This window comes from Phragmites australis, chromosome 13 (assembly GCF_958298935.1).
Source record: "Phragmites australis chromosome 13, lpPhrAust1.1, whole genome shotgun sequence".
Classification (NCBI taxonomy): domain Eukaryota; kingdom Viridiplantae; phylum Streptophyta; class Magnoliopsida; order Poales; family Poaceae; genus Phragmites; species Phragmites australis.
In genome coordinates, this window is record NC_084933.1 from 23,380,714 (window position 1) to 23,401,140 (window position 20,427).

The following is a 20,427-nucleotide window of genomic DNA, read 5'->3' on the forward strand; positions in this document are numbered from 1 at the left end:
AACTTTGTAGTTAATTTTTTTTTATTTTTTCAAACGACTATTTGGATATGTAAATGACTTTAAATGAAAAACTTTTTAACTACAAAGTTGTAGATCTCGTCGAGAGCTACAATTTTCATATAGATTTTATTCTCATCCAACTTAGTATAAAAAAGATATAATTTTTTAAGATATATAGAATAAAATCTATATGAAAATTGTAGTCCTCGACAAGATCTACAGCTTTATAGTTGAAATTTTTTTCTTTTGAAATCATTTAGATGCTCAAATAATGGTAGGTAAAGTTGTAGCATCTGCCACCAATTGCTTGCCAGCTACTTGAGGAATATAATGTTAATACATGGCGCGCCTATGCGGAAGAGCTTGCCTGAGAACCTAATGTTATCATCATACGACTATGGGAATAGATCGAACGTCGGACACTGTTTTTGGTTTCTCTTTTCCTCCACAATTGTCATTTTCTTGCTTTTGTATCTGTGGTTGTGTGCAGACTCGTTTCAGTTATCTGGACCAGCGAGTAAGCAGACTCGTTTTATTTTCTTATTCACGTATGTCATGTAATGTCAATAAGATAAATAAGGTACCATCTGAACTGTAGCGATATTTATCTCTTATGCAAAATCTCTGTAAATTAGCTTTGTCAGACTCTCTGAACATACACTTTGATCACTAAGTTCTGAATTCTCTTCCTCGCAAAAACGAAAAAAAAAAAGGTTCTGACTTCTCTGAAAGTGTAACGATTTTCCATGCAAGGATCGGTTGATTCTATGACCCACATGAACCGGGCCCTGGTTGCTGACTCGGCCTCCTATCCGTTCGGATGGCCAATAGCGTGTTCCAACCCAAGAGGCAGCGTTTCCTTTTCCTTCACCGATTCGTTCGGTTGCCGCACTCGGGTTCCAAAACAATCGGCGACAAAGATCACGATTCACGGAGACACTACACCTGTCTTGAAATCAGGAGGGCCTGGCTATAAATACCACTTGCTAGCGCCAATGTTCATCTCTCCCCATTTCTCTCTCGTCTCCATCATGGGAACGCACACGCCGCTGCTCCCGGACACCGACCCTCCGCGTGCCCCCGCCGGCGCAAGGCAGAAACGACAGTCGTCGACCGTTTTCCTCGCCGTCGTCGTTTCTACCGTGCTCCTGCTCGCCCTCGCGGCGGTTATGGTCTTCGCGACGCAGCACGACGACGGGCAGGGGGCCGCCATGCCCGCGGGCGACGTCGCCGTGGGCCGCGTAATGGAGGTGGCCGCCTCCCGCGGCGTGGTGGAGGGCGTGTCGGAGAAGTCCACGGCCCCGCTCCTCGGCGGCGCGCTCCGGGACTACGCCTGGACCAACGTGATGCTGGCGTGGCAGCGCACGGCGTTCCATTTCCAGCCCCCCAAGAATTGGATGAACGGTTAGACGCGTCGCCATCACCATTCTCTCGTCTGAAACTTGCATACCTACGTCTCTGATATTATCGTCTTTTCTCGATCTGGTTCTAACTTCGTTTTGCGTTCCTGTCACGGACGTCTCGTGCACATGGCGCTGCCCGCTTCATCGTGATTGTCTTCATCTTTCTCGTGGCTTCTCCAGATCCCAACGGTAAGTTGTTGGGCGCTGATCAAGAAGGCGCACGTGAACAAATGCTTTGTGGTTCCTAACATTTCATGGGTCGCATTAATGCACGACCCAATCGTATGATATAATGGGTGCGTGATCCCATCAGCTAGCTTTCACGTATTGATGTCGTTAATCGTGACTCATTTGCACACGCTGGCCACCCGCAGGTCCATTGTACCACAAGGGCTGGTACCACCTGTTCTACCAATGGAACCCGTACTCGGCGGTGTGGGGCAACATCACCTGGGGCCACGCCGTGTCGCGCGACCTCATCCACTGGCTGCACCTGCCGCTCGCCATGGTGCCCGACCACTGGTACGACGCCAACGGCGTCTGGTCCGGGTCCGCAACGCGGCTCCCGGACGGCCGGATCGTCATGCTCTACACCGGCTCCACGAAGGAGTCGGTGCAGGTGCAGAACCTGGCCGAGCCGGCCGACCCGTCCGACCCGCTGCTGCTGGAGTGGGTCAAGTCGGAGGCGAACCCGGTGCTGGTGCCGCCGCCGGGCATCGGGCTGACAGACTTCCGCGATCCGACGACGGCGTGGCGGAACTCGAACGACTCAGCTTGGCGCATCACCATCGGGTCCAAGGACCGGGACCACGCCGGGCTGGCGCTGGTGTACAGGACGGAGGACTTCGTGCGCTACGACCCGCTGCCCACGCTGATGCACGTCGTGCAGGGCACCGGCATGTGGGAGTGCGTGGACTTCTACCCTGTGGCAGCCGCGGACCCGGCCGCCGAGGACGGGCTCGAGACGTCCACGGCGCCTGTCCCTGGGGTGAAGCACGTGCTCAAGGCCAGCCTCGACGACGACAACGCCATCGGCACCTACGACGCCAAGACCGACACTTGGACGCCCGACGACGCGGAGAACGACGTCGGGATCGGGCTCCGGTACGACTACGGCAAGTTCTACGCATCCAAGACGTTCTACGACCCCGTCCGGCGGCGGCGCGTGCTGTGGGGGTGGATCGGCGAGACCGACAGCGAGCGCGCGGACATCCTCAAGGGCTGGTCCTCCGTGCAGGTACGTAGCAATATTGATCAGATAACTTGATTTGGGTTGGTTTATGATGGCCAATGGGGGTCACGTAACTTGATCGTGGTTGGTCTATGATGAGCAATACGCCTTAGTATATCGACAGCTCTGCTATTTAATTCCGACAACGAATTGAACAGACACCGATAGGGCTGTGGACTTGTCATCGAACGAGACACAGGTATGATTAGAAATATTTAGCCGGCAAACAAGATGACCTACTGAAATTTGAAATTTGAAAATCCGTATTAAATTGGTTTAACACATTGCTAATCTTGCTGTACATATCTTCATGTTTCCGTTCAAAAATAGATAAGGAAATTAGGATCCGACAAACTTGGAAATCCCTGAAAGAACGAAAGAACATCTCAAATGAACTTGGCTTGATCCAGTAGTTGTACTGTTTTACACCGCCCATATTATCCTATCTGATAATCTGAACACGACACAAACCCAGCCTTCTCACAGCTCCATAGCCCTCCCCTGCTGCCCTGCACCATGCTGCAACAAACTGTCTCCTGAGTCCTACCACGTGAGGCACGCCGCTTTCTCGTTGACCTGTTCTAGAAGAAAAAGGAAACGAGAGCAAGCACGGTTGCTTCGATCGGGCGCATTGCCCCTCGACTGGCGTCCATACCTCGGTACTTCTCTGTTTTTTAATAGTATTCATATTTAAAAGAAATCAAATTTTATATATTTTGATTAATATTTAATCGAATTATAAAAATATTTAGTATTTAAAAATTATACAACTAAATTTATATTTTAAAATAATTTCACACTATATAGATTTTGTAGCAATAAATAATGTATTATATAAAAAAATCTTAGTTAAAACTTAACTTAAAAAAACGAACTTAGTTAAAAACCGAACTTAAAAACACGTGCTATTCCTGAACGGAGGGACTATTTTTATCCAAACGAGTTGCACGACCTGACTTGTTTAGCCGATCAGTCCCGATCGCCTCGCAAGCAAGTACGCATCACAGGGCCCGACCGGATTTCCTGGCCTTCCAATAATGGAGCCGCGCGCGACAAAGCGCAGTGCCGTAAGCGAATCACCCAACAGTTTTTCTGGGGCGCGACCGTGGCTTTTCCCCGATTGGCTCCGGCTGTCCGAGCGATCGCTGGATCAGCTCGCAGCCACGTCGTGCCCAGCGTGTATAATGTAGCAGCGGGGAGCCAGAGCCTCCAATGAGGATGCTGCTAGCATGTCTCTTGGTAGCGTGCGTTTGCATGGGTCATTTATTTTGTGTTTTACTTGACACCGATGGATGCTGAGAATTGAGTTCCTGTGAGTCGATAAATTTTATATTGAACTTTTCAAAGGCTTGCTTCGAATTAAGTAGGCAAGTAATACTATGTGACTAATCAACGGGATCCCCTGAGCTGATCCACCAGCTTGCTGTGTGTATAGTGTACGCACTTGGTTTGAGTGGCCCTAGCACAAAACTGAAGACGTGGGGCACATCTAGCCTCTACAAGCCCAACTTAGTATAATTATTTCTTTTTAGAGCCGGTCCAACCTAATTGGTTCAAGTTGTTCGAGAGGCTGTCGTCTTGGCGAGGAGTCTGAGGTGGTGGCGGAGCAGGGAGTCGGGGAGAAGGAGGAGGCCGTAGAGGCGGGAGCTCGCGATGGCGCTGCTGAGGTACTCACAGGGCGTTGTCGCGCAGCTCGTGGTCCGGCTCGCGCGGGATTGCGCCTCCGTCGGGGACCTCGCAGCGCGGCTGGTCGACCTCGGCAGGTTCCCCTCCTCCACTGATACGTCCGCCTTCGCAGAGGACGTCTACGGGGGGCTACTGGTGACGGCGCAGGGGGCAGCCGGCGGCAGCACAGTGCTTGTGCGGCAGCACAGTTTGCTAAAGTGGCAAAAAAATTAATTAACTCATCATATTGCGTCCTTCGTTTTTTTGTCTTTTCCCGGAGCGTTTACACCATGCATGCACACAAAAAGGTTGACCCGGCTTCTTGATAGTAATTTACCACGTTCGTTCCTTAAAATTTTCCACGTCATGCACGTGCAGTCAATTCCGAGGACGGTCCTCCTGGACACCAAGACCGGCAGCAACCTGCTCCAGTGGCCCGTGGTGGAGGTGGAGAACCTCCGGATGCGGGGCAAGAGCTTCGACGGCGTCGTCCTGGATCGCGGCTCGATCGTGCCCCTGGTCGTCGGCAAGGCAACACAGGTGACGCACTGACGAAGTGACGCCGCTCCGCGTGCAGCACAGCACGAGCACCGTTTTCATGTCGCCGTCTTGGCTTGTCGACCTGACAATGTGCACGACGTCCTTTTTTTTTCTCCTGTCGTGCGCATGCAGCTGGACATTGAGGCCGTGTTCGAGGTGGACGCGTCGGCCGTGGAGAGCGTGATGGAGGCCGACGTGGCGTACAACTGCAGCACCAGCGCTGGCGCGGCGGGGCGGGGCCTGCTGGGCCCGTTCGGGCTGCTCGTGCTGGCCGACGAGGACTTGTCGGAGTGGATCGCCGTCTACTTCTACCTGGCCAAGGGCACGGACGGCAGCCTCAAAACTTTCTTCTGCCAAGACGAGCTCAGGTATGTATACTGCGTGTCCCGTACGTCTGTATGTGCCATCCTGGGACAATGAGAAATAATCAAGCTTTGTAAAAATCTTGTTCATTTTCTAGGTCATCAAAGGCGAACGATCTAGTCAAGAGGATCTACGGAAGCTTGGTACCTGTACTTAATGGGGAAAATCTTTCAGTAAGAATACTGGTAAGTTGAAGTGCTAAGGCAATAAAGCCATCTCCAGCAGCTATCTTAAATTTTCATCATCAAAAACACTATTACAGCATCCTTTATCACTATTACAGTGTCCCTTATTTTTTCATCTCTAACAGCTACCCCATTTCCTATCTTCTACTCCTCTTTTTCTCTCTCTGGGCCTGTCTGTCAGCCTCTGTGAACAGTATGTGCTACAGTACTGCTACAGTATTACTGCAATACTAACGAGTTTTTTCCCTCTGGGCCCACTGTCATCCGATGTGAGCAGTGTTGCTACAGTGATACGCGCTGCTACAGTTGCCCGCAAAATACAGACCACAATCTCTCTCCGCAACATTGTAGCGTCACTGTTTGGCACTGTAGCACTGGATGAGGTATTTGGCAGAGTGTATTTTCAAGCGCTACAGTACTTTGCGGAGTACTGTAGCACTGGATACTGATTTTGCTGAAGTTGGCCTAAGCATGCATCCATATTCATATGCTGACACATCATTAAGTATTGGCTATAAATTCATTTTTTACACTGCTTGTTGCTTCTATGGTGTAGGTTGATCACTCCATAGTTGAGAGCTTTGCTCAAGGAGGAAGGACGTGCATTACGTCGCGCGTGTACCCTACAAAACCAATCTACGAATCTGCCCGCGTACTCCTATTCAACAATGCTACAAACGTTCGCGTCACGGCAAAATCGCTCAAGATCTGGGAGCTCAACTCAGCTTACATCCGACCGTATTCAAGTTCACTTGAGTAGAGTGACAGCCAATAATTTATGTCTACCTGAATTCATTTGTAATATAGTACTGGTTTGTTTGCTTAAACAGGCAACGAAGAAGGAAGACAGAGTGCAATTTTTGGCACAAGATAATTTTTTGAATGAATAACTTGCATCGATATGTGCTCATTGCTTCTTTTACCAGTGCACTAACTAATCTTCATGCCCTGCAAAATAACAAAGAAACTTGTGTGTATGTTGACTTGCTCGCGTGTCATCCTAAACCCGTTATTTGTGCGTATGACACTACCCTGAAAGTTGTGTGTGTCACTAACCTCTCGATGGTTTTTGTGTATGCTACAATCTCTATTATTTTATGTATGCTACAATCGCATGAAATTCTACGTTTTTTTGGTATTTTATAGTAACTAGCAAGGTGGCCTACTCAAATAGTATGGCTAGACTCATCATAATCCCTTTGATCAAAATAGTAAGTGTAATTTGACTTTGCATGTAATATTATCCTTCATTTACAAAAGACATTAAGTGGAGGCAGCCCAGGTCAGTTGAACAAAGTCCATATGTTTAGGCTAGGTAGTACGGACGAATGTACATGGTTTATTTGTTCTTCTACTTCCGTGGGTGTCGGTGACATGGAAACCAAGGGTCTCCGAGTCTCAAGGCCAGGACAGCAGAATGACACGTGACGCTTTCCCTCGGGGACTATCTCCCCGAGGTCCGAGAAGAGCCAGTTCGGAGAGGCGTGCTCGGGGCAATGTACAGTGGTCCCCAAGTTCCCGGAGGACCCGAGAACCCAGTTCCGGGAGGGGTGCTTGGAGCCATGAACAGTAGTCTCCGAGCACCCGAGTTCACTGAGAACCCGAGAAGACACAGTTCCGGGAGAGGGCGCTCGGGGCTATGAACAGTAGTCCTCGAGCACCCGAGTTCCCTGAGGACCCGAGACGACACAATTCCGGGAGAGGACGCTCGGGGCTATGAATAGTAGTCCCCGAGCACTCAAGTTCCTCGAGAACCTGAGAAGCCCCTTGCCGGTGGACCCCAAAAGGGCTCAGCGGTGAGGTGTTAACTGGTGAGAGGCCCGATGCTGCATTTAAGAGGGAGCATGGCCTGTCACTTCCAACCACTCCCCCCACGCCTGCTGTCAGTCCCTGCCACCGCCTGGTAGGGAGGCGTGGGGGCATTTAATACGATGGGTCCCATCGCGTGTCATCCGACGCGCCTTGGAGATATCGTCGCTGGGCTCGAGGCATATCACCTGCCGTCCAACGGTGTCAGGCCTGCTCTGACCGGGCGGGCACACGGGGTTGCTCGGTGGCTGCCCGGTGGACCCCCCTGCTGCACCTGCTAAAAGGTGGCATGATGACGACAAGACCGGTCGGGGACGCATTTTCAACCCCCCGTAACATCAAACTGCAGCCCCATGATGGTTGCTTTCCATTTATGGCTTATGGGGACTCGTGCCCTCCTTGCTGGGCACGCCAAGCCTCCTCGATGGGATATAAAAGGGGGAGCATACCCCGGAGAAGAGGACGAACTCAAACAAGCTAACGAAGTCAGGGTACACGAAGCACGAAGCCAAGCAGAAGCTCAGAGAGATCGGCACTTGAAGACCGAAGCTCTAGACTTAGCAAAAATCCTTGTAACACAACAGATCCAGATAAATGCATTCCCAAAGCATTTATAGCATACATACAAGAGTAGGGTATTACGCTCCGTGTTGCCCGAACTGTCTAAAACCCCTAGAGCATTTACTCCCGCTAGCATCCGATCATCTGCCCCGCCTGCATCCCGCATACTCTTATTTAATTCACGTACGAGGTAGATTCAAAATCATCCCCCGGCCGAATCTCAAAGGGGGTCCCTCAGGATCCCCGCTTGAGGAGTTAATCCTCCGATAGTGGGACAATATCATATTCTACACAAATTATATTGTTGGAGTCCAAACTTTATTTGTATGAATTTGTAGAAATTATACAAATTGATCCTCTACTATTGTATTTAGATATGGAGTTTGATATAGTTGTATTTGTTGAGAACATAGTTGTTAGTTTTTGTAATTACAAATTATAATTTTTATTAGTTGCAAACTATATTTGCAAAAGCTTGGTTCTTCTCCAAATATTTTTCTTTCTTGGTAGAATTATAATATCAAAATTGCCGATATGAACAAAGATTTCCTTTTCCGCGCGAGAGACAAAATAGTATCTCTAATTGCATGTGATTGCTTGAAATATAAAACAAATAATGTTTTTTTCAAAGCTGATCATCGTAACATCCCCTTGTCCAAGCGCCTACATATTCTTAATTGCCCGTGCAATTGGGTAATATTTTTCTTGTGCTGCTCATATCAATTGCTTATTGGTTGCGGTACATAGATTATCTTATAACCCCTATTAACTGCTTGTGGTTGTACCAAAAAGATCATGCACTAAATGTGGAAAAAAATGTAAGCAAATACTCTAGGAAAATTGAGTTCAACGCTTGTGAAGCTAACACAATGTATTAAGAAAGAGATATCAGATACTTAAAACTTGCATAAGTTATAATGCTACCTCTCTTGCTCAACTTGATTCCTTACCTCCTCTTGAGCTTGTTGCTGCTCCCTCAACAACGATGGGGACGACCTTGGAACAGCGAAGCATGAAGTTATTGTAGCAAAATTAAAACTTTCTAGGCAAATTGAAACTCCCTACTGGAACCACACAAATCGTAGACAAAATCAAAACCAAATGGATTGGTTAAGCTTTGACAAACTTCTTGCTGCTTGTGTAGCTCCGTTTCATGTGTTATTGTGGATTGTTCTAGAAGTAGTTTGGCCTAGGAAATCTCGAGGGAAGGATGGAAGGAAAGGGACATCATTCAAATCGAGCCCCATCATGGGCGGCCTTGATGAGCTTGACTACAGCGGATGGATTGGCAAGCTCAGCAGCGTTGTGGTGCTACCACCCATACTCACAATGTTGGCGTTGTTGCTTGCTTACTTGGTGACCATGGCTGCTTTCTTGCTTGGTGCCCACAATAGCTAGCCTTTTGCATATGCCGAGGGAGAAAGGAGAAGAAGCAAGATGCAATTCTTGCCCAGCCTTGCCCTGGCAAAGAAACCACATCTCTTCTTCACCTTCCCTTCCTCGCTTCCCTATTCTCCCCTCCAGATAAAATCGACCGAGCAAAGGGCGATTCCTAAGCTCACCTCAGCCAGGCTCGTGAAGATTATCCAGCGGTGATGTGACCCGATGCTGCTGTCGCGCACGTCTACCGAGGAACGACTCCAAGTTTGACTAATGCCGTGTTCATCCATTGTCATGTTGTTCCTAGGCTGTCACTGCCACTCTCATCCATGGGCATGTGACTCCATGCAAGCGTATCTCTGTTCACCCACAGGTGCTTGATTCAAGGCATGCACTGCTCGTTTCGTCCATTGGCTATCGGTTCCCAGGCCGTCGCAACCACTCTTGTCCATGGGTGTGCAACTCTAGGCTAACAAAGCTCTGTTCACCCAAGTGATCTTGATTCAAGGCATGCATTGCTCCTTTCGTCTACTAGTTGTCGTTTCCCAGGTCATCACAATTGCGATTGACCATCGATTCTATTGATGAATATGTTTTGATGGCTCTCAAGGGCGCATCGAGGATCGACATGATTTGTGTGTTTGATTTGATATTGTTTGGTTGCAATTTTTCCCCTTGAATTGGATTTGTTTGGTTGCGACTTCTACAATTTGGTTGTGCTGAGGAAGCACACAATCCAAGGCGGGTCCGAGTTTGCTGGGTGACGAAATCTTTGCACGACATATGCTTTGCACCATTCTCTCGCCTTAGCCTAGTTTGCGACCACGGCATTGAGCCGATGTTATCGCCTATCCAACTCGGCACGGTGTCAGGCTTAGGGCATGAAAATTGCTTCATGCTTATACGTAGGTACATAAGAAAAGATAGTGTTAAGCACCTACATAAAAATTGTAATTTTAATACAAACCAATCCTACATGTACTTAAATATAGTTAAATATTTTGTTAGCACTAATATAAGCAGCGATACTTAAGTAAACAACTTGCTCACCACCTAAGCACCTGTGCTAGTGCAATTAAGAAAAAAATCCATTTTCCCTCATAAGCATCTCCTCTAAGCACCCCATTGTATATGCTCTCATACGTCGACTGCCTTTGCCTCTCGCCGGATACTTGTCCTCTAGAATTGCATTATCTTGATGCATGCCAAGAGCTCTTGTTCGAGGAGACTGTCATGTCGTGATCTTAGTTGCTTTAGGAGTGGGGGGAGGGGGTTGAAAAGATTGATTTTTTTTTTCCGAATCCTAATAGGAATCTAGCTTTATATTATATAATAGATTATATCTTTACTACAGATTTCATGTAAGGTGTATGGACACCTAAATTAATCAGGCAAAAATCTGACTATTATAACTTGAGCCAACCATAATCAATGGTGTGGATCTTTCTTTTTTCCAACAATTAACGTGATAATTTTCAATATTTTTAATTCCAAATTTAGCTATTTATAATTGTATTTGATATGAACTCTTTGATTTAATATAGACTGTTAGATGATCGTAACAATCATTGTAGTATATTCTTTTTTTTTTGGTATTTTACATGGATGCTTTATTTAGACATTTTGCTTTCCAATCCGTATGAAAACTGAACTATTGATTTTATTATTTTTAATTCTTAATATTAACTATTAATTAATTGTATTTTACATGGATCCTTTGTTTAGGTATTTTGCTTTCCAATTTGCATAGAAATCAAACCACTAATTTTTTATATTTTTTATTTCGAATTTAACTACTTATTAATCGTATTTGATATAGACGCGATGCTTTAATCTAGAGTATTAGTTTATTATAACAATAAGTGATCTAGATTTTTTTTATTAACTTGTAATTTTGTGGTTTTATGAACGAATATAGTGGCTCAATTTTTCTTTTAATATTAAGATAATAGATCGGATGAAAATATCTGATCTTCATCTGAGTGGTGGGCCTGTTTTTTCTTCTATTTTCCTGTTTTATATAGGTGAAACTGATGGGCCTAGTTGGTACTTTTCTTGAGAAGACCTGGTAGTAGGTCTGGTGATAACTTGTGAAGCACCCTCCGATTACTATATTGGCCCGTGAAATCAGCCCATCAGATAACGGTCCGGTATGGCACCTTAGGAACAGTTCTCCTAAATGGAACAGTTTCTCTTGCTCTGAGAATTGAGAATAAAGAGTTTCTGTACAGTGCCATCTCTTTTTTTCTTCTCAATAAGACTTGTTAACTGTTGTGGGTAGAGAAGAAGTCGTAAAAAAGAAAAATAAGTGAATGAACAAGAACGACAGCTTGTGAAAATGTCGAGAGGAACTAAAATGGGAAAGCTTGCCTACTGAAAGTCTGAAACTGCCTAGCTGACAAGCATACTGTAGCGGCTAGCGACACTGACATGCCATGCCGACCTATCTAAATTATCATATCGACAAAAATGATGCTGCTCTACAAAACCACTCCCACAACGGTCTGTGGTTTTTTCTCTTTTAAAGAAAGGAAGTTTCATTTCATTCAAATAATAAAAATATCATAGCCTCCACATCCGTCGATGTACGCAGCCAATATTTATTACAAATTTTAAATTGATAAACATCCAAAGGTGGTCCAACAAATGACCCAATTTTGCCAGCATAATATGGGGGAATAATATTAATAATAAATTCTATTGCTAAACCTCCACCATAGTGAAGATCTTCATTGTTACTATCTCCAATAGTATGCATGCATTCTTCATAGTATCTACCTTTTGGAGTAAAGCTAAAAAACGGATCCAGTGTAAGATTCAACTTTTGCTTTGTTAAACACAACATCATTCCGACTAAGCCACATTGCCTAACATAAGGCACCAGTGCCAATATTTCTAATATGTTTGGTACATATGTTTTAGAAGCTCCAAACCAAACCTGTATAATCATGTACCAAACATACTATAAATACTAGTTTGGGATCTTAAGCCAAAAGATACTTGAAATAAACCTAGCAACACGGCATTGAAAAAAAAGAGTGTTGGCTTGTTTCCTTTTACTGCAGAAATAACATTTTTCACAACCCTTGGTGAGGATGACACCTCTATGCAAGTTTTAAGATGTAGTTTAAGTTTCCACAGATATCTATTGCTCCATAAAAAATCATTATCAATCACAACCTTATACATTGAATGAACAATGAATTATCCAGTTCTATGGAATACATATGGTTGCTCGGTTAGCTGTACCATCACTATTTTGTCAGCCAAACCCTTCGATGCCTCTAACTTGTTCCCCACTAGTGACTATCTAAAAGACACATTAAGAGGATCAACATTTAAAACTTTCGTAATTGTGGCCTGTTTATGATGAACAATATTATACAAGACATGGTAGTTCACAAAGTGTACTTGATCTCATCCATTTATCCTCTCAGAATCTATCTTGTGTGCATTTTTTTAACACGAATTTTCCCAAACTCAGAAATAAAAGTTTGACACTCATTAGACTCGATCAGAATTCTGAAACCGTTGGTTTCTTTTTCACTTGACGAAATCGTTTTAGTACCGAGGTATTTATTCCTAAGTAATACCCCATCTTCATTAATTAATTTGAAAAGCTGTTTGCTAAGCAAACATAGTTCTTCACCATTTGCACTATTGCGATGAGAAGCCTTTCATATTGACGTCTATTCACGGCATGCATATTGATTCCTTTTGTATAAGAACGACGTACCACAGCAAGAGATCGAGTACACCGACACGGCGCGGCTCATCACGGCCGCCGCGGAAGGATTGGAAAGCACCGGGCGATCGAACAAGTGGCCCGCCGGGTGGCGGACGCGCGTGTCCTCTCACACCAACACGGCGAAGACATGACAGTTCCGACGATGCCGCGAGCTGCTTGCAACATGGTAACCGGAAAATAGCAATCATTGACACCATCAAAGATCAAACTTATGCATCCATCCGCTCCATGTATGTAACCGAAGCCTCCGAACGGCCGGCCGGTGGGAGTGGACAGATGAGATGATCAGCTCGCGACAGAGGGAAAAGGGCAGGGGAGACTGGAGAGCCGGGGAGGATCGGTCGCAGCAGTACTGCAGCTATAGCAGCCTAGCATTAGGCTGCTGTAGACATATGGCAATGGTTGCACCGTTAGATGCTGGTGTGCATAGATCCGTCACATCAGCTAGGCTCCTCGCCCCTCATAATTGCGCCAGAGGCAGCTGGTAGCCATGCTGCCGCGCGCTGCTGATGCTTCCAGGACATGCCACCGATCACCTGCTGCCGCCTGTCGCTGCCTCCAGCCGCTGCCTGTTACTACTAGTAGTATGACGAAACCGCCCCTTGCGCTCCGGGCTCGCCTCCCCTCCCCCGAATGTCACCTCATCCGGCCGGTGCCCTTGGCTCGTTCTGCCTGCGCCGCACAGCCTTTCGCCTTGGCAGCCTGCCTGCCAGTGCTGCGGAGCGCCTGCGTGGCCTCAGTTCTGATCGTCGCCTAGCGGCACGCGGTAGAGGCCTAGCTACCCCCGGCCGCGCGCCTGCCGCCATGCACGCGCAACGATGCTTTGCTTGCTACGTACACCGCACTGCCACTGCACCAGCATGGCGCCGTTGTATCCATGTGTAGAGGCCACTGTCTTTTTGTCGTCGTGGGGTATATGCACGTACTTTTCTGGGGATAGGGACTCGTCAGTCGTCACGGCGGTTCGCCAGTAGATGGATTGGATGGGTTTGGGTCTTAAGGAACGCTGGAGATGCTCCGTGTTGTTATTAAACTGTCATTAATAATTAATTAATATAATTAACAGTTACATTACGAGGAGATATCCGTTGGAAAACGACATCCTCAACGGGCGTTTTACCGTCTTTTCATCCAATATATATTTAAAGTGATAAAGAAGTATAACACACGTGTAAAAGTGGTATATGAGAGGTGGGAGTACATACACCCAGGAGTACATACTAGTTTTCCTATATATATATACTCCTGGGTGTATGTACTCCCACCTCTCATATACCACTTCTACACGTGTGTTATACTTCTTTATCACTTTAAATATACTTCATTAGTAATTATAAGATACTACAATACAAATCCTACGAAAATTTTTATGAAATTTCATGATTTTTATCATAATTTACGTATATACTTCTTTTATGTATAAAAAAGAGTATATAGCAAAAATGAAAGGCTAACATTGAATTTTTTTTCATACAACTCATATTGGAGTATCTTAGAATTAGTATTAGAGTATACTAAAAATGATAAAAGAGTATAAAGTGTTTGTTTAGGTGGTATATTGCATGTGGGAGTACATACTCCTAGGAGTATAGAATAGGTGTCCTATATAGGAAAACTAGTATGTACTCCTGGGTGTATGTACTCCCACCTCTCATATACCACTTTTACACTATATATATATATATATATATATATATATATATATATATATATATATATATATATATATATATATATATATATATATACTGTTCATGATGAATACAAGTTCCTGTTTTACTCTAGATTCTCTTCGATCAATTTTTTTTTTCTTATAATACGTTATTAGTCACTAGTTCTACCATTGATCTACCATATCAATCAAGAACAGAGAGGCACGAAGGCCTCTCCTAAGCGGTAAGCACTCCATGAAAAATCCATTTTGCCCCATCCATGGCATACCTACATCATCCTTCTTCGTCATCGTCACTATGCCACATTGTCCACGCTGTCGTTCGCGCTATGGTACTGCACATCGTCAGTTTGGTCGCCACAATGGCCCCGTGAGTGCCGCACCCCCTACTGCACCCTCTCCGGCCGTCTGGCCGCCGCCCTCACTGCCACCAGCCTCCTTGCCCTTTCCACCCTTCTCTTTTGGAGTTTGGGCACCTGAAGCACTGGCCACCGACGTGGGGTCCTTGACGGCGGCAACTACCACTACAACGGCGATTGGCTCTGAACCACCGCCCATGATGGCAGCCTGAGGTGTTGTCACTCTCTTCGGTACACAACCTGGACTCTAATCCCGACACACTTACAAGACCCGACAAGGTCTACAACTATGATGCAACACCTCATTTCAATGACTCTGATTAATTCTTAATGAATCTAAGCATGAGACTAGATCCATTGGAAAGATCTCATCATACACTATCAAGTCCAAGAACATCTTATTTGAGCTTCGTATGCAAAAGTTATGCTCACTTTATTGATGTGTTATTTTGAGACTTCGAGTAAACTTTAGAGTCCAATTAGGGCTCAACTTTGAGTCTGAATAAACTTAGCCTTCAAGGGATGACATACAAATAAGCTTGTCATGCTTCTCCCATATTCCAAGGCAACAAAACATCACAATAATTTAGTAGCAACACATCCAAGAAAGTATGAACAATGAGAAACGAGTTCACCTGATTGTTTAATTATCGCGCACATACCCTGATAATTGGTCCTTGTATCTCTTGAGGAGTAGTGTTGCACGTATCTAAAAGAGTGATGTCCTCATTTGTGGGAAGGTAGTACTAGTGAATTCGTCGGCCGATGTTCCTTTTGCTCGGCTAGTGTCGGGGAGCAAGACACTAGCGCCCCTCCTAGTCCTAGTGAAGCCTTCGCTGACTAGGAAATGACTCAGGTATGCTGAGAATTATTTCCTATGCTTGATGGAATGCATGGTTTGAATTTGAATTTCCCGCAAGCTAACTGGAATACCGTCGATACTACCCATGCCTCGACTTCCCCAACCTCCAACCCCTCCCTTCTCTGAAGGAGATGACAGCAATCCTGGCGAGCCCCTGGCATCAATGGCTACCAATCAGGGACTAAAGGTAGCTAACATTGTGGTCACTACTTCCCTTCCATTGAAGGGGTATGAGATTCTGCTAGATGCATCCTAGGGGGGAAATGCTTGAAGGGCGGGTAGGCTAGTAGAATTTGGTGTTCAATGCCTTCTTCGCGTTAAGATTCTACATGTAGGTTGAAATCTAATTAGCGAAATGACCAGTAGTGACCATATCGTTCTTTGATGTTTGCCTTGCATCGCTTGAACAAGAATCGTTGCGATACCAAGAAGGCCACTGTCCGAGTACCTGAGCTTGATAAGGAGGCTACCGAGCTACATCAGTAGCTCTCTCAGATGACGACTGACAAGGAGAAGGCAGATGTTGTGCTAGAAGATCGGATGAAGGGCGAGCTTCTAGTAATCCAACAAGCTGCTCATTCATCTTTGTCTTCCTATGTCGCATTGCAGAACTCTCCTTAGCCCGAGAAACTGTCACCCAGTAAGGGGCCCAAATGTCGACCTGCAAATATTTTTTCGCAGCGCTCAACGTTTTCCAGGAGACGTTTGTAGGGGTTGGGATCCAAACACAGGCTCCCAGCGGAGAGGATGCTCCAGGGTTTGTTGTTCAGGCCACCAAGCTTGCAGAGACGTTCGGTGGGATCCAAGAGATGGTCACTAAAAACCTTTTGAGCTAGTCTCGACACAGTGTGGAGCTGACACTTGCCTATGCGTTGGTTGTCCTGAAGACCTACCAATCAGAGTTCAACAAGAACGTTCTCCTCGAAGGTTTTGGGTACAAGTCGGATGAGTCATCGGCCAACAAGGTTGAGGAGGCAATTGGGATAGCAAAGGCATTCGTGTACATGATGGACGTCTTGCCCTTGTCGTAGTTCCTTTACTTTTACCTTGCAGTTTGTAAAAACACTTGGTAGATTTTGTTAGTTTTAGTTGGGAACTTAAATTTTTTCATGCTTGATGAGAGTACTTTGTGCTGGACTCTTTTGATAGCATATTGTCGGATGATGAACTCCTCAAGCGGGGATCCGGACGGATCCCCTTTGAGATTCGGTCCGGGGGATGATTCTGAATCTACCTCGTACGTGAATTAAATGAGAGTATATGGGAGATGCAGGCGGGACGGATGATCGGATGCTAGTGGAGTAAATGCTCGAGGGATTTTTAGACAGGTTCGGACCGCACGGAATGTAATACCCTACTCCTGTGTGTATGCTATAAATGCTCTAGGAATGCCTCTCTGAGGATCTCTTATGTTACAAGGATTTCTGTCTAAGTCTAGAGCTTCGTGTATCCTGTCTTCGTTAGCTTGTCCACGTCTGTTGAACTTCTTGAACTTGTCTTCTATCACTTCACTTGAACCCGTTCTTCCCCGGGGTGCCCACCCCTTCTTTTATACCGTCGGGGAGGCTTGACATGCCCAGAAAGGAGGGCGCGAATCCCCATGAGCCATAAATGGAAAGCAACCATCATGGGCTGCAGCTTGATGTTACAGGGGGTTGAAAAATGCATCCCTGACCGGTCATGTCGTCATTATGCCACTTTTCAACGGGTGCAGCAGGGGGGGCCACCGGGTAGTCACCGAGCAACCCCGCGTTCCCGCTCGGTCAGGCGATATGCCTCGAGCCCAACGACGATATCCCAAGGCGCGCCGGATGACACGCGATGGGACCCACCGCATTAAATGTCCCCACGCCTCCCTGCCAGGTGCAGCAGTGGGGCCCACCGGGCAGTCACCGAGCAACCCCGGGTGCCTGCCCGGTCAGAGCAGGCCTGACACAACAGGGCGGCAAGCGATATGCCTCGAGCCCAGCGATGATATCCCAAGGCGCGTCGGATGATGAGCGATTGAACCCGCCGCATTAAATGTCCCCACGCCTCCCTGCCAGGCAGTGGTATTGACTGACAGCAGGTGTGGGGGAGTGGTTGGAAGTGACAGGCCACGCTCCCTCTTAAATGCAGCATCAGACTTCTCACTAGTTGACACCTCACCGCTGAGCCCTTGTGGGGTCCACCAGCAAGAGGCTTCTCAGGTCCTCGGGGAACTCTGGGTGCTCGGGGACTACTGTTCATAGCCCCGAGCGCCCTCTCCTGGATGTCTTTTCTCGATCCTCGGGGAACTCGGGTACTCGGAGACCACTGTTCATAGCCCCGAGCGATCTCTCCTGGAACTGGGTCTTCTCGGGTCCTCGGGGAACTCGGTTACTCGGGGACCACTGTTCATGGCCCTGAGTGCCCTCTCCCGGAACTTGTACTTCTCGGGTACTCGGGGAACTTGGGTACTCGGGGACCACTGTTCATGGCCCCGAGCGCTCTCTCCCGGAACTCGATCTTCTTGGGCCACGGGGAGTTACTCCCCAAGGGAAGGCGCCACATGGCATTCCGCTGTCCTGGCCTCGGGACTCGGGGACCCCTGGTTCCCATGTCACCGACACATATCATGATCTTATAATTGGCCTTTTCCTTCGATTAGTTCAGGACACGTTGATCACTAGTCTGCTTGAGTAGAAGGCGTTGTAACCCCTAGTCACACATGGAATGCGACAAGCACCCTTTTTGCAACCCTGAGTTCATAATGCAACAGTTCTTCTCTTCTTGTTGAAATATACTTTCAGAGAAGACACAATATGTTGTTTTTTGGTTTCCTGTGCCAAGTACTTATTAAACCCCCATCTATCTACTCCGAAATGGAAATTCTAGGTAGGCAGTTCATGTAGTTAAAAATCTATTTAAAGTAAAGGGAACTTATATTGCCCTTTGGTCGAGATAAACTTTTCGCCGCTTCCGGGTGCGTGTTTGGGATAAAGGATCTGAGAAGCGTCTTACCCCATTTGTGGGGCATGAAGATGCGTGAAAAGACAAGTTTGGCAGAAAAACAAAATCAATAGACTTCATAGACAATATGATCTTTATTATTACTAGAATGTACTCTTAGGACTTACACTTAGAACTTATAGGAAACTCATAATAACCCATGAGCTATGCAGACTTATTATCTTAAACCTAAATGACACAAACTAGATTAAGCTTATAAGCATGACACTTATTATTAGGGGATAGTGTAGCGTTGTTTCATAGGCTCCGGGCTAGTCGTGAAGCCGAGCCCTTGGTTTTCAGGGTTTGTGTCTCGAGGCGCGATGATTGTGGTCATGACTGAGACTTCTTATCCACCTTGATCTTTGAGCACTTGGATTCCTAGTTTGGTTGGTGTTGAACTACCATGTCTAGACTCTTCTTGTTGCAACAAAGACCTGCCTTGGAGCAACCTCGGATGGTGATGACCCCCTCAGGTCTGGGGATATTTACACACTGATAAGCATAATGCATGACGGCCATGAATTTAGCGAGAGTATGCCTTCCTAAGATGACATTGCATGCTATCCCAAAATCAACCATGTCGAACAAAATTTTCTCTCTCCAGAAGTTGTCGTGCTTCCCGATGGTAGCGGGTAGCGATATCCGGTTGATGAGAGTAGCCGATGATCTAGGTACTATACCGTGGAAGGCTTGAGTGATCGGCTTGATAGAAGATCAAAAGATCCACATTCCTTCAAGTGTCTTAGTGAAGATGATGTTTAAGAAACTCCTTCCATCGATAAGGACTTCCATAACTTTGCAATTGTTTATTGTGGGATCGACCACTATCGGGAAGCAGCCTGTCCGTACGAAGTTGTCAGGGCAGTCTTCTTGGCTGAAAGATATTTCAGTGTCTGACCACTTAACAGCCTGATGACCATTGGGGATGACAGCTAAGACTTCTCGAGCTACCATCTTGTACTGTAATTTGGATTTGTTGGATGTGGAACCATCGAACATGTGGTCAATTGTTCTCTCACCTGGCTAAAATGGCATCGGATCCTTGTCATCCTCACTAATGCCGGAGCAGGAATCCCTACTCTGGGCCGTGATATGTGTCTTCTTTCATTTGGCCGCCTTTTTGACCTTCGCCTTGACAAACTTTTTCCAGAGACGACACTCATAGATGATGTGGTTGTCGGTTTGGTGGATGTCGCACCAAGGCTTTCCATCTCGTTCGCTGGAGCATGGTGTAAAAGTTTTGCCCCGAGAAGGACTGAGACGCTGGTTGGGACGGACGTCGGGCAGATATGCAAAACCTTTATTAGATTTAGCTTTCTATCTTGTCGCTTGGTGTTCTTCTTACGCTTGCTCTTGACCTTGTCGCTGTCGAGCCCAGGTTAAAGACGCTTGATGCCCTGAGTCTTCTCTTTACGTAAAGGAGAACATCCTCGGCCCTAGAAGGCTTATAGACGATCTACATTAGCTCGTTAACTATTTCAGGCTCCTTCGTAACGATGTCTTCAACACAACGCCAGTTTCAAACCCCATGAGTGAATGCCTGGATGACATCGTAGTCGTTAATCTTGAAGATGGTATTTCGGGTATTGCTGAAGCGGCACACGAACTAGCATAAGGTTTTGTTCCAAATCTACTCGCAACAGTGGAGATCGTTATTTTGTGCCAGGGAGAACGTA

General features: G+C 46.4%; 1 protein-coding gene across 2 annotated transcripts; it reads left to right on the forward strand.

The window, feature by feature from the left end:
* The first annotated feature begins 960 nt into the window (after nucleotides 1-960).
* On the forward strand, nucleotides 961-6,289 carry LOC133888379 (beta-fructofuranosidase 1-like). Of its 2 annotated transcripts, XM_062328597.1 has the most exons (7): nucleotides 961-1,404; nucleotides 1,584-1,592; nucleotides 1,778-2,640; nucleotides 4,678-4,839; nucleotides 4,972-5,207; nucleotides 5,300-5,387; nucleotides 5,944-6,289. In XM_062328597.1, the coding sequence occupies exons 1-7, from the start codon at nucleotides 996-998 to the stop codon at nucleotides 6,145-6,147; spliced, it is 1,971 nt and encodes a 656-aa protein (XP_062184581.1). In that variant the 5' UTR covers nucleotides 961-995; the 3' UTR covers nucleotides 6,148-6,289. The 2 variants fall into 2 exon arrangements, with proteins under 2 accessions (XP_062184581.1, XP_062184582.1); XM_062328598.1 differs by lacking the exon at nucleotides 961-1,404 and having other exon boundaries at nucleotides 1,578-1,699.
* Nucleotides 6,290-20,427: the final 14,138 nt, after the last annotated feature.

Coding starts and splice junctions, on each gene's coding strand:
- LOC133888379 (XM_062328597.1), top strand. CDS start 996: ATGTTCATCTCTCCCCATTTCTCTCTCGTCTCCATCATGGGAACGCAC. Junction 5,208..5,299: donor TTCTGCCAAGACGAGCTCAG/GTATGTATACTG, acceptor TTCATTTTCTAG/GTCATCAAAGGCGAACGATC. Junction 5,388..5,943: donor ATCTTTCAGTAAGAATACTG/GTAAGTTGAAGT, acceptor TCTATGGTGTAG/GTTGATCACTCCATAGTTGA.